Source organism: Procambarus clarkii, chromosome 18 (genome assembly GCF_040958095.1).
Source record: "Procambarus clarkii isolate CNS0578487 chromosome 18, FALCON_Pclarkii_2.0, whole genome shotgun sequence".
Lineage (NCBI taxonomy): Eukaryota > Metazoa > Arthropoda > Malacostraca > Decapoda > Cambaridae > Procambarus > Procambarus clarkii.
The window spans coordinates 25,604,550-25,618,614 of record NC_091167.1 but is presented as its reverse complement, the minus strand read 5'-3'; the positions used below and the strand labels follow the sequence as shown (position 1 = coordinate 25,618,614).

General features: G+C 47.5%; 1 protein-coding gene across 8 annotated transcripts in view; it reads right to left on the bottom strand.

Annotated features, from left to right (window-relative positions):
- Window positions 1-14,065, bottom strand: part of LOC123754300 (putative leucine-rich repeat-containing protein DDB_G0290503) — a 97,535-nt gene that overhangs the window by 31,473 nt on the left and 51,997 nt on the right. For 2 of the 8 annotated variants that reach the window (XM_045736557.2, XM_045736558.2), the window contains exon 1: window positions 1,132-1,282. The exons of the other annotated variants lie outside the window; for them this stretch is intronic. In XM_045736557.2, the coding sequence (XP_045592513.2) occupies window positions 1,132-1,175 (44 nt within the window). In that variant the 5' untranslated portion in view covers window positions 1,176-1,282. Of the gene's footprint in view, window positions 1-1,131; window positions 1,283-14,065 lie in introns of those variants that run through there. 8 annotated transcript variants of the gene reach the window in all.

Genomic DNA, 14,065 nt, shown 5'->3' with positions numbered 1-14,065 from the left:
CATGGGCACGCAACTCCAAGTTCACTTTTCTCAGCCTCCTTCAAACATCAGTCCTCGCCTCACTGCTTTAAATGGAACAGTTACTACTTATTACATTGTCAACCAAGTTCACTATAGCACTGGCGGGTGTGCACACGCGTGCGCGCACACTTGATGCCTCTGTTCACCTGGGAGTTAGAGACCGGGGCGCGGGGACATTGATCCTCGGAACTAATAGAAGGTAAATACAAGGCAAGGTGGGCAGCAGTTCATCTAGTACATGTGATAACAGAAAATAGGTCGGTAGTTATTACACTACTCGTCCAGTTGCACTTGCGGGGGTTGAGCTTCAGCTCTTTGGTCCCACCTCTAAACCGTTAACCAATTGGTGTACAGGTTCCTGAGCCTATTGGGCTCTATAATATCAACATTTGAAACTAAGTATGGAGTCAGCCTCCACCACATCACTGCCTAATGCATTCCATTTGTTAATTACACTAAAATTTAAAAAAATTCTAATGTCTCCTTGGTTCATTTGAGTACTAAGTTTCCACCCGTGTCCCCTTGTTCGTGTTCCATCAATCCTAAATGGAACTAAATGCCCTGTTTTTGTCTGTTTTTGCCCACCATATTAATTCCTCTGAAAATTTTGTAGGTGGTGATCATGTCTCCCCGCAGGCACAAATAGTAAATTCACATACACAAGATCAATCCCATTCACCTGAACTTTAGGAAACTCGAACCGTGAACCCCATGTGTAAGGTCGAAGCTGTATCGACCGAGCTATTGAGTGGTCTTAATAAGGAAAAACCAAATCTGGATGCTAGATAAAAGACCAAAAACACGGAAATGGGAGTATGGAAACAAGAAGGTCCACGGTTGTTCAACGTCCCACCAGCGAGCATTAGAAATATTGCAGGAACAACCGTGGACATCTTCAAGAGGAAACTAGATTGTTTTCTTCAAGGAGTGCCGGACCAACCGGGCTGTGGTGGGTATGTGGGCCTGCGTAACACCAACACATGTACACAAAACATTGTGTTTACTGGTTTATAGTGTCAACAAAGTTGTAAGACAACCAGAGGTGATAAGCAGCAGGAGCAGCACTCACACCAGACCAAGGAGGGAGGTAAGGGCCCCCACACAACTTACTCCTGGACGAAGGAGTTGTGTCGGCGACCACATGTTCTGCACATGGTGGCGGTGGCGGCGGCTGGTGTGGCAGGGCTGCGGGTGGAGCAGCTGGAGTCGGCGGCGGGTGTGGCGGCTGTGCTCGTCGTCTTCGCTATGACCCGCCCCGCCCACACGCCCCACCCTTTATACCCCTCGCCCGCACGGCTCACCGAGAGCCTTCACGTGCTACTCTTGCCACTAACCACATGCACGCTCGTATTTTTAAAGTCACGGGGGCACTATGGTACACTTGCCACTATGGAGCCGGTCGGCCGAGCGGACAGCACACTGGACTTAGGATCCTGTGGTCCCGGGTTCGATCCCGGGCGCCGGCGAGAAACAATGGGTAGAGTTTCTTTCACCCTATGTCCCTGTTACCTAGCAGTAAAATAGATACCTGGGAGTTAGTCAGCTGTCACGGGTTGCTTCCTGGGGGTGGAGACCTGGTCGAGGACCGGGCAGCGGGGACACTAAAATCCCCGAAATCATCTCAAGATAACCTCAAGAAGATGGTACACTGCGGAGTCACACCATGGTGGAGGTGCTCAAACATTTCCACTCTTGCACCAGAAAACATTTGCAGATTCAGTGTAATGCTGACAAAAATGAAGGCTTCTCAGTTTGGGTAATAATAGAGTAACCAGATATCAGCTGCACAATATTCAAACTGCGAAGGTTGACAGCGAGAAAGATCTTCGGTTTCATTAATACGAAATCTGGAGGTAAAGGCATGCATAAGTATACGGAATAACACAAACAGGATACTGGGATGTATTTCTAGAAGCGTTGACAAGAAGTTGTCTAAAGATTACTCTTCAGTTTTAATCTACATGAGAGGTTCCATGTGGATTATGAAGTTACTAAGAGGAACTAAGCTGGAGCGCCAAGTCATTACGACTATATAGCACTTGGAAGGGGTCAGGATAAGGATTTGGGATGGGACGGTGGAAAGGAATGGTGCCCAACCACTTGGACGGGTGGGGATTGAACGCCGACCTGCATGACGCGACAAAGTTGCTCTACCGTCCATGTGAATTATGATTTTGTTTCAAAGTGTAATCCTTACAATTTTGGTGCAAGCCTAGTTTCATACCTCTCGACTTTTTCTAATTTTTTTTTTGTCGGGGCGGCATTTTGCAGAATGGTCCTTCCATTGGTCGTTTACAATGCTGTGAAGGCCTCCTTCGCTAGTTCCCTCGTGATATTCTAATGCTTGACAGTTTCACATCAGAGGTCACGACCTCTCCGTAGGTTGCAGTCGCACCTCCACAGATCTCCAGTATCATCTATTGATACTGGTAATGGCTCCAAAGGGGCACCACTTACGGGCTATTCATGCCCGTGCCACCTTTTGGGTGGCTTAATCTTCATCAATCAATCCAGTTTCACATATGGTGTTGATGTAAGCCTATTCACGCGAGCCTCTGGTGCCAGGCTCCTCCATACTGAGGACACTTAACCATGCTAAGGACCTCCTGTATACGCAATTCTAAATCAACTTTTAACCAGTTTCTTGTTTCCAAATAAATGTTAAAAATATAGATAAATATTCCATATATTTCCTTCTATACACACAATTTTGTATTAATTCAATGACATCAAACCCTGAAATTTGCATGGAAGAGGCATCCCGTAATTTCCCGTTTTCTTCCATATGGACCAAGAGAGAGTACACAAATATGGTAGACAAAAAAGCGGAATTATTTTACATCAAAATGTTTGTGCACAATGATGTCATCTGCTCCAAAAACTTTAATTAACGACACGTGATTCAGCTGATTGGTGGAGGCCTAGAGAGGAGGCGGAGTTTTAGACCAGGAGACCGTGACGGGGTGGAGACCTAACTTCCGTGAACCATACCAGACAAAAATTATTTTAGTGTGAACTGGATTAGTGTTGATCCACCAGCAGGCCTCACACACCGGCTGAGAGCCAGTAGATACAACGTGTTTAAGTTTCCTGGTCAATTTGCATTCTAACGATAGGATGTCACTAGCATAGAGTTCATTCATTTGCATTAAAGTTACTGTAAATTATTTTCCTGTGTATTTTATATATCTTTCCCTCAATTAACCGAGACATGGACCTTAATTTGGATCTTACCTGTGATCTTGAGCATTTTTACGAGTAAATAGATTGCTCTTGTAATTCGTGAAGTATTTGGAGAAGGAATTCCATTCATCAACTAAGTATAACAAGATCAAAGTTCCCCAGCACTCAGTATTAGTTGACTCAGCTCCAGAGTCAATTGGCCTAAGCATTATTTGTTTTATGAATAACCTTATCTTCCATCTGGTCTGTAAGAATTGCAAAGATATCTTTAACCCCTTGGTCATTCCCCCCTCTTCATAAGTGGAGCATTTTCTGTTGCGAGGGTGGACTCTTCCAGTTGTTTGGGGTTATATCAATGCCATTATTACAGTCTAAAAAGTGTTACATACAAGTTATAGCAACCATTACAGTGTTACCATAGTTGTACAACAACAACAGTGCTTGTCATAAACGTTACAGTGGTGACCTCAGTAAAGTTACAGTGGTGACCTCAGGTGATCGTTACAAAGGTAATATCTGGAATTATCCGAGGTACAGGGTGAGGGTTGAGGGGGGTGTGTTGTGGGTGACTGAGGCTGGTGTTGGGTGGAGGGTGAAGGCACACACACAGGTGGGTGGTGGGGAGTGTGGCGAAGCTGACTATTCATGACTTGCTTGACACAGGAGGGCCACGGGTGCCAAGCTGTCTGTACGACTCCCACCACCACCACCACCTACCCTCCCTTCTTCCCTCTACTCCTCTTCTCTCTCCTCCTCCCTCTCCTCTTCCTTCTCTTTCTCCTCTTGCTTCTCCTCCCCCCCCCTTCCTCCACTGTGTTAGGCCACACACCCCAGCAATCAGCAACTGTTTATTGAATGTCCTGACTCTAAACAGCACCCTGGTGTACCATCAATGACCCTGGTGGTGGTGGTGGTGGGTGGTGGGTGGTGGGTAGTGGTAGGTAGTTGTGGGTAGCGGTGGTGGTGTGTAGTGGTGGTGGGTGGTGGGAGTGGCCCCTCATCACCTGAGGTGCCCAGCTGGCACTGTGCCTGCCACTCACCGCCTCAATGAACATACACGCTCCATTATTTACCTCTTCAACACCACCACCACCACCAGAATGAAGACACAATGAGTGTATATTACAAGGTGCGCGTGTTTACCTATCCTTCCCGGGGAGACTCGTACCAGACCTAACTCTTGAGCCTCGCCACCACCACCATCAACACACACCTCCTGCCACACTTGTGTAAAGGAGGAAATGTATATGTTTATCTCTCAGAATGTTCGGTAATACGTTTATTGCTTGTGATGTGTGTCTATGTATGTATTAACACGATGTACTGAACGGGGTGAGAATAGCTTCAGCTACCTCATCCCTTTGTGTGTATTTTACCTTAATAAACTTATTTCTATTTCCTCCTGCCACATTATACTTTGTCTTTAGCACCTCTTCAGCCACACCTTTATCCGGCAGATATAAATCATTCAGTCCGTTCTATTTGCCACTACGTAAAGAAATGCAACGGTTTATCCTAACCAGAAACGTACAAACCCAAGCAACCCACCTAACCTATTGAGACCGATGAATAGAAGAACGTTAATATTAGCGTGCAAATCTGTACCAATAAAATGCATTTTTGACGGAGTTATCGTCATAACTGCCAGGTATTATGTGATAGGTCCAGCTGATTATGAGGCGAACAGCCCACTCACAGTGACGTCACATGCTGACCATGTAGCTACATGTACCTTTTTATGTACATGTATATATAACCAACAATTGTGTAAGGAGCTTCATAAGACTCACTTGCTCAGCTAAATGAACCCTGGGGTTCAGTTCCTGAACCCATTATGTGCCTCTGTAACCCTTTCCACCACCGCCCACGGGATGGGGGGAGGGGGGAGAGCGGACATTGTTAGCAAAGGTAGGTTGGTGGGATGGGTAAGTGCCATCCCACCAACGGTGCGGGTGAGGGCAGACCTGGCCAGCAGGACAGGAGAGGGACAGTGTCGAGTGCCGCCAGGACCGCCGCCCCTCACACCTCAGTGCCACGGGTGTATAATTAGCTGCCAGCTGGCACTGCCTCTTAGGCCTGCATCATCACAACACGCTCGCTTAGTGTCCACCACCGCTATATCTACCATAACCACCATCCTTATATCACAATCACTGCTATATCTACCACCTCCACCACTATATCTACCACCATTACTGCTATATCTACAACCACCACCACTATATCTACCACCATCAGTGCTATATCTACAACCACCACCACCACTATATCTACCACCATTACTGCTATATCTACAACCACCACCACTATATCTACCAACATCAGTGCTATATCTACAACCACCACCACTATATCTACCACCATTACTGCTATATCTACAACCACCATCACTATATCTACCATCACAACTATCACTGCTATATCTACTTCCACCATCATCACTGCCATACCACGAGGGAACACAGTGGAAACTCACGTGCCTGACTGAACAGTATCAAACAACAATCAGTGGGGTACGTCAAAAGACTGTACTCGGCAACTTAGTGATGGAGTCAGATTCCATCTATTACCACGCACCACTTCGAATGTAGATAAGTTAAGAGCCCAATAGGCTCGGAAACTGTACGCCAGTTAAAAAATGAGCATGCGAGATCCAAGAGCTGAAGTTCAAGCCCCCGTAAGTACACATATGCAAGTACTACCATCACAATCACCATCACTACCATCACCATAGCTACCTACACCTCCCTACCACCACCGGGACTCTTAGACAACCTAATGTCAATTTAACATTAAACTTTATACTAATTACTACGTTACAATGGGAGAAGTCGTGTTTTATAGTCACTAATCACGAGCAGCGTTCGCCCTTTCTTACCCCAATCGCCCTTTGGCTATATTAAGTATCTATATGATACATAATACGTAAAACTAATGGTCAAAATACTGAACGAAGAATTACTAACATAGTTAGCGGTGCCGGATGAGAGAAATTTCCCATTTTCTTTAGTACCTACATGAGCGCCCAATTTTCTATGTTAGCTTCTTCAAAGGGGAGACTTAATCCACACAAAACACCACCACAAACGCTCATCAGTTAGACATATTCTTAAAGGAGCGACACTAGACGCCACACTGAGGCAGCTGGTATACCAGACGCCACACTGAGGCAGCTGGTATACCAGACCCCACACTAGAAGGTGAAGGGACGACGACGTTTCGGTCCGTCCTGGACCATTCTCAAGACAATCGAATTGAGAATGGTCCAGGACGGACCGAAACGTCGTCGTCCCTTCACCTTCTAGTGTGTGGTCTGGTCAACTTACTTTAGCCACGTTATTGTGACTCGTCGCCTGCACAGCCCTTCCTCCTGTTTTGGTAGTACTTACAGTAACGCTGAGGACCATAGTATCGACGTACAACCAAATTAGAAATTAGAAATGAGCACTATTGAAACCAGAAAACTATTTTCTACTTATGTTGCAAAGACAAACTAACCTAACCTAACCTTCCTAGGCCTAATACACCATATCTAAAGCCTAATATAGTACATATGTGTGCTATACTAGGCCTAGGAATATTTGTGTTTAGACTTCATTTTTTCACTTTTATAAAGTGAATAGTATAAAGTACTGCTATCTAACTGCTTAGAACGGCACTCTTTATACTATTGTACACACAGTTACAAATACTATATAAACAGGAGAATGGTTTGTATTAAGAATATGGAAAAGGTGTCACAATGAGAACGGAAAAGTAAATTATGTTGTATGTTAAGGTCTCACAACTATGTTCTGGTGTGTTGATCTATGCTATGAATATAGAAACAACCAGATAACACCTTACTCAACACCCATTGATGTTATAACACACATGGCGGCCTGGCGGCTCAGCCCACTACTACAACCTACAAACAGTAAACCCACGCCCACAACCCGCCCTCAACAGACCTCGCCCACTCCCACAACCCACCCTCAACAGACCACGCCCACAACCCGCCCTCAACAGACCACGCCCACTCCCACAACCCACCCTCAACAGACCACGCCCACAACCCGCCCTCAACAGACCTCGCCCACTCCCACAACCCACCCTCAACAGACCACGCCCACAACCTACCCTCAGCAGACCCCGGCTACAAGAAGCAAGACCACGCCCACTTCTCAACCCCAGCAGACCACGCCCACAACCCACCGTCAGCAGACGACGGGCTACAAGAAGCAAGACCCCGCCCACAGCCCACCGTCAGCAGACCACGCCCACTCCCACAACCCACCCTCAACAGACCACGCCCACAACCCACCGTCAGCAGACGACGGGCTACAAGAAGCAAGACCACGCCCACAGCCCACCGTCAGCAGACCACGCCCACAGCCCACCGTCAGTAGACCACGCCCACAGCCCACCGTCAGTAGACCACGCCCATGTTTCACTACAACATGCTGGTGTAAAATAATGGTATGTGTAGGTGTGGGTGTGGGCCGTGTCTGGATATAGCTGAGAGAGTCAGGTGGCGCGCGACTACCGCCACACTTTTTGTAAACACGTGTGTGTGTGGCGGCAAGTCTCCACCTCGCTAAAAACTCCACAGGGACACATGTATATTTATTTATATGAGAACATGTTAGAGGAACACGGTGGGACCAACTCGAGGCGCTGTAGCCTCCCCCACACACACCTAATACTTCCCCGCCCTCACCAGCTTAATGGTATCACACACACAAGTTCTATTGAATGGGCGAGGAAGGAACCAAGCTGGCACCCACAAGCCAAGCTTTACATGACCCCGGAGTGCCACTGGGTGTCATCCACTGTCCCCCGCTTTCCACTCAGGTGGTAACATATCACAACAGCCTGATACATCAACATATTGTATTTCTCCAAAATGTTGTTATTGATGTATGAGGCCATTGTGGGCATGTTGATTGATGAAGATTATGCCACTCTAAAGGTGGCACAGGCATGAATAGCCCTGGTTGATGGGGTTCTGGGAGTTCTTCTACTCCAAGCCCGGCCCGAGGCCAGGCTCGACTTGTGAGAGTTTGGTCCACCAGGCTGTTGCTTGGAGCGGCCCGCAGGGCCACGTACCCACCACAGCCCGGTTGGTCCGGCACTCCTTGGAGGAATAAATCTAGTTTCCTCTTGAAAATGTCCACGGTTGTTCCGGCAATATTTCTTATGCTTGCTGGGAGGACGTTGAACAACCGCGGACCTCTGATGTTTATACTGTGTTCTCTGATTGTGCCTATGGCACCTCTGCTCTTCATTGGTTCTATTCTAAGCCCGTAAGTGGTGGATGTTTGTGTGGCACTCAAGTGGGGGTCCTGGAGTGCCATCGTGGTGTAGTGTACTACACGTGGCTGTATTTGTTATGGTCAATGTTCAAGTGTGAAGGCACCGCTCCTGTGCCAGGTAAGTCCACTACGGGCTCACCATAGCCCGTGCTACTTGCCCCGCTCCTGTGCCAGGTAAGTCCACTACGGGCTCACCATAGCCCGTGCTACTTGCCTCGCTCCTGTGCCAGGTAAGTCTACTACGGGCTCACTATAGCCCGTGCTACTTGCCCCGCTCCTGTGCCAGGTAAGTCTACTACGGGCTCACCATAGCCCGTGCTACTTGGAACTTGTTCCGAGTAGCTGAATCTATAACAACAACATCAAGCGTGAACACTTGGCCCTGATCCTGGCGGGTGAGGGGGAAGGACACGTGTCTACATCTCTAATGACCATCTCAACCTTTGTTAAGGCAATGATCCAGCTCATAATGACTTTTTGTTTTTTGCTGAGATATTCCTGCGCAGTGACTGTGTAACACTGTAAGGTGTTTGGTTTAGTTGTATTTAAAATACATAGAGATACACGAGTCACAGACAGGAATTTGAGAAGGCGCCAGTTTGTCGGCTTGAAATTCACACCTCTAAGAGTTAATGACCCCAAGTGACCTGAGGTCAGATCATGCGAATTTCACCTTATCTCTACTAATCTTATAATTGGAGCCTGGTAGCCTTCAAACATGCCGACGTTTAAGGAGTGGCTTGGTAGAGTGCCTGAGGCTATCTACTTGTGGGCGGAGTTAGTTACTAGGTTCCCCAATATATACTCGGAGAACTATCGATTCGGGAGCATTAGCAATAAGAGAAGAACAGCAGCCAGGAGAGCAGAGAAGACGGCCTAGCAGGGAGGCTGTCGGCCGGCAGGGAGGGACAGTCTCTGTCGGACCCCCCCCCCTACAGACCCCCCCCCCCCTCTATCCAGCTATAGGCACACACTTGGTGAGTTGAGCAGTAAGGTGACTTGGTCGTGTTTACATATGTTGTGTGATGATCAGGGGCAGTCAAGTTGTAGAATTCTCAAATTCTTGAATGATGACTCACTTCGCATATTAAACATTTTAATTGAATTGCTAAATTATGATACTTCGTGTGAAATATAATTATGAATTTATTATTTAAATTGTGTTTAACTTTGTTCCCTAGAGCTTTGAGTTGAGGTAAGAAAGCCTCTGTGGTTACTGGTTCATGATATTAATGAGTACATGTTTGGAGTTGATACATGGTAATAACATCTTTTGAGAATATTTTGATACAGACAAGTTCCATTCCTTGTCTTGTATGTAATGGTCTAGAATGGATGGTGGTAGCATTTCGTCTTCTACTATCTACTCTTCTACTTCTACCTATCTATCTATTCCTCTCCCTCCACCCCTCTCCAAACTCTCACTTTCAGCTAATGACCCTCCTCGCTCCTCCCACCTCTCTCACCCCAAACCCTCACTAATTACTTCACTATTCATTTCTTTCCTTTCGTTTCCTCTTATACGGTTGTGGCTGTGAAATGTATTCTAGAGTTCTCTCTGGAGTTTCGGGTAGCCGATCAAGCCTTGCAGTCTTAGTACCTAGGTAGTCAAATACCTAGGTTACAAGGTGTTGAGCGAGAGAGGCTGCCTTAGGAACTCTGGAGGGTGCTCTAGAATAGTTAGCTAACTGGGGACGGGATAACGGACTAGAGAGAGCTGTTTCCCCCGGCCTCGTTAGTTAACTGGGGGGTGGAATAATGGACAAGAGAGAGCTATTTCCCCCACCCCCCGTTACAACTGGACGGCGGATGTTCATTTTGGAAACTCTAATGTTTTACGCCAAGTTTACTGACGCTGTTGTTTTAGATTAAGCTACTTAGAACAAAATTCCAAAGTAGCACGGCTTATGGTGAGCCCGTAGTGGACTTACCTGGCACAGGAGCGGGGTTGTAACTGGTGACTGACGGCGGCCCTGCTTCTCAGGCGCACACAGTTGGTATTAAATTGTGTAAATTTGGAATCTGACCTCCCCATAATTATCATGTATAATTCACCCTCCCCCCCCCCCCCCCACACACAATCTCCGCGGTGCTACAACACTTCACTAACTATGAACCGCGTGCGTGCGCGCGAGCGTGTGTTTACGAGCGAGCGAGTGAGTGAGTGAGTGAGCGAGCGTGTGAGTGAGTGAGTGAGCGCGCGCGTGTGCGTGTGCGTGTGTGTGCGTGTGTGTGTACTCACCTAATTGTACTCACCTAATTGTGCTTGCGGGGGTTGAGCTCTGGCTCTTTGGTCCCGCCTCTCAACCGTCAATCAACTGGTGTACAGATTCCTGAGCCTATTGGGCTCTATCATATCTACATTTGAAACTGTGAATGGAGTCAGCCTCCACCACATCACTTCCTAATGCATTCCATTTGCTAACTACTCTGACACTGAAAAAGTTCTTTCTGTGTGTGTGTGTGTGTGTGTGTGTGTGTGTGTGTGTGTGTGTGTGTGTGTGTGTGTGTGTGTGTGTGCGTGTGTGTGTGTGTGTGCGCGTGTGTGTGCGTGTGTGTTGCTGACTTAGTGACAAGGACCACAACACAAGCACACTACCACCGCATCAGGCCCAGATACCCATGTGCATGGGTAATAGGCTTACAGGTTCCAGGAGACTTCCACTCTGGCATGGTCTTACGATACCATGCAAGACCAGCACAACGCTAATGTAAGACCCTGTATACACAGATTGCGCGAAAACTTTCGAAAAGTATGACCATGGTGTTATTGCTCACAAAAGGAATTTTTGGCAAAGTAGGAAGATGGAGCTTTAACGTCCTAACGGACACACAACTGTGGAGCTCTCAGTGCCTCAGGGTACTGCGCTGGCTCCAGTACTGTTTCTCATCCTCTTACCGGACAGACAATCTTGAGGTTATCTCGAGATGATTTCGGGGCTTTTTAGTGTCCCCGCGGCCCGGTCCTCGACCAGGCCTCCACCCCCAGGAAGCAGCCCGTGACAGCTGACTAATACCCAGGTACCTATTTTTACTGCTAGGTAACAGGGGCATAGGGTGAAAGAAACTCTGCCCAATGTTTCTCGCCGGCGCCTGGAATCGAACCCAGGACCACAGGATCACAAGTCCAGCGTGCTGTCCGCTCGGCCGACCGGCTCCCGACCGGCTCCGACCGACAAGGACACAAACATTGTATCAACCTTTGCATGTGACACATAGGACACATGTGACACATAGGACACATATGACACTAGCATTTTCATGAGTATAGAGAATATAGAGGACAACAAACATAACTGACGGTAATCAGGTCTTTCAGCGGGCCACAGAAAATAACCTGTTTAATAAACAGGTTGGGTTGTTATTGGGTGGTTAGAGATAGGAGCTGCCTCGTATGGGCCAATAGAGCCGTCGTGGCTCTCCTGTACCACGACGGGTACACGAGAGCCAAGAGAGCCATTAGGCACTGAGCCAAGGCTCCAGGCTGGTTGTCAGCACACCACCACCACCACCAGACAGCTGCCACCACCATCTTAGAAGTGTGAAGGAGGTAACCCCTCAACCAGAAACACCAACCTATCTCCGTCTTCACTGTCACTTACCTGGGAGATAGTGACCATGGGTGGACCCCTCCCAACCATGGGAGGAGACACGGGACCCCCCATGGTAGGAAGGTGTGTGGGGGGGCATGGAGACCATATCACAGATCGTCACCCGTTATACGGTCCAAATATTAGCGCCTTCCCTTCAACACCCACCACCCACGCCACTCCCACTACCTCCACTAGCCAGATGGGGTGGGAGAGTGGGTGGGAGTTGTGTTGGCAGCTGGCGTCCTGTCCCCCCTGGAGGCTACGTGACCTTACTCCCCTTATCAAGCTCCCACTTCCCCCTCTCACTAGGCCAACCTTTACCCCTGTTCACAAATATTTCAACCCTCCCCCCCCCCTCCCTCTCTCAACCAATTGGTCGTCAATCCCGTTAAGAAATGCGGTGTACTAGTCGAGCCTGTCCGCAGCCCCATATTCCACTAACCTCAACTACCATTATCACCCCACAAACTACACAACATCACAGCAATTCAAGTTAGAACCATCAGATACTTTTTTTCCTGGAGAAATTGCTCAAATTCCGCTCTTAATGTCCAGCTTAACGCGCCCCATTTTCTATGCCACACTGCTAACGGGCATTTCCCGTTCTCTTCGACGGCGGCGTTTACCGCCTTTGAACCTATCTTGGCCAGATCGCCAGGCTTTTATCTGGATTAAACCTTAACTGCTAAACATTCTTTACAATTAACTTTTATTCATTCATTAGTCTCTGCGGAAAGGAAATATAAAATAAGCAAACGCACCCACACACCAGCTAACGGCCTCAATCCTGCCGGCATGACTAGTTAATACACATAACAGTAAATTGTCAATTCACAGAGCTCAAAAATTTTGTATTTCAAACAATGATATACCAGCCAGACCCATCATAATATAAACTACAACAATACTCCACCCTTGTATTCTGTATAGCATACCCTAACCCGTCCTCACCTCAAGTCCATTCCATCCAACAGTCGACCCCAAAGACGCATTCATCAATGCTGTTCATCCAAAAAAGAAATTTTCACAAATATAAATTAATTTGTTAATATTACCATATTGTGCATATTAAGGTACAGGTTAGGTGTTTAGGTTCTGTTGGCGAATATTTGTATTTGTAGTACGTGGGTGAAGCATTTACAGCGTTGTGGTTCGAACATAAGTCGTCAGCGAAGCACTTGTTCCGGGAGTGTTCGGACGTCATCAGTTGAGAGTCGTGTGTAAACAGTTTTTCATTCATAAACACCTAGATGGGGGTTTGGCGGGTGCATGGAATGGCCTCTGGCCTTTGTTTATGAGGACGGGCTGGATACCCACGAGGCCTTATCAACCGGGTGAACTCTAGCCACAATTTCATACTTGGAGCAAACGAGCTGGCACGCGCGCGCGCCCAGATCTCGCCTCCCCACACTGACACGACGGACGGACAGACAGACAGAGACAGACAGAGACAGACAGAGACAGACAGAGACAGACAGACAGACAGACAGACAGACAGACAGACAGACAGACAGACAGACAGACAGACACAGACAGACACAGACAGACACAGACAGACACAGACAGACACAGACAGACACAGACAGACAGACAGACAGACACAGACAGACACAGACAGACACAGACAGACACAGACAGACACAGACAGACACAGACAGACACAGACAGACAGAGACAGACAGAGACAGACAGACGGACACGCACGCACGCACAGAGGCCCAGCAGGCATTAATTAACAGTACCTGAAGAGGCTAAAATACACGAAATAATTTCCAGGTAGTGAACCCTGACAATACCCTACTATGCCCTACTAGCCCCTACTATGCCCCTGACAATGGGGCATAGTAGTGACAAAAAATCACTAGAGAAGAAAATGGTGACTTGCCGTGCAAATATTTAGACCCGTAAAACATAAAAGAAGAGAAAGAGAATCATTTAAAGAGAACACACACATTACTGAAGGCCGGCCCGAGA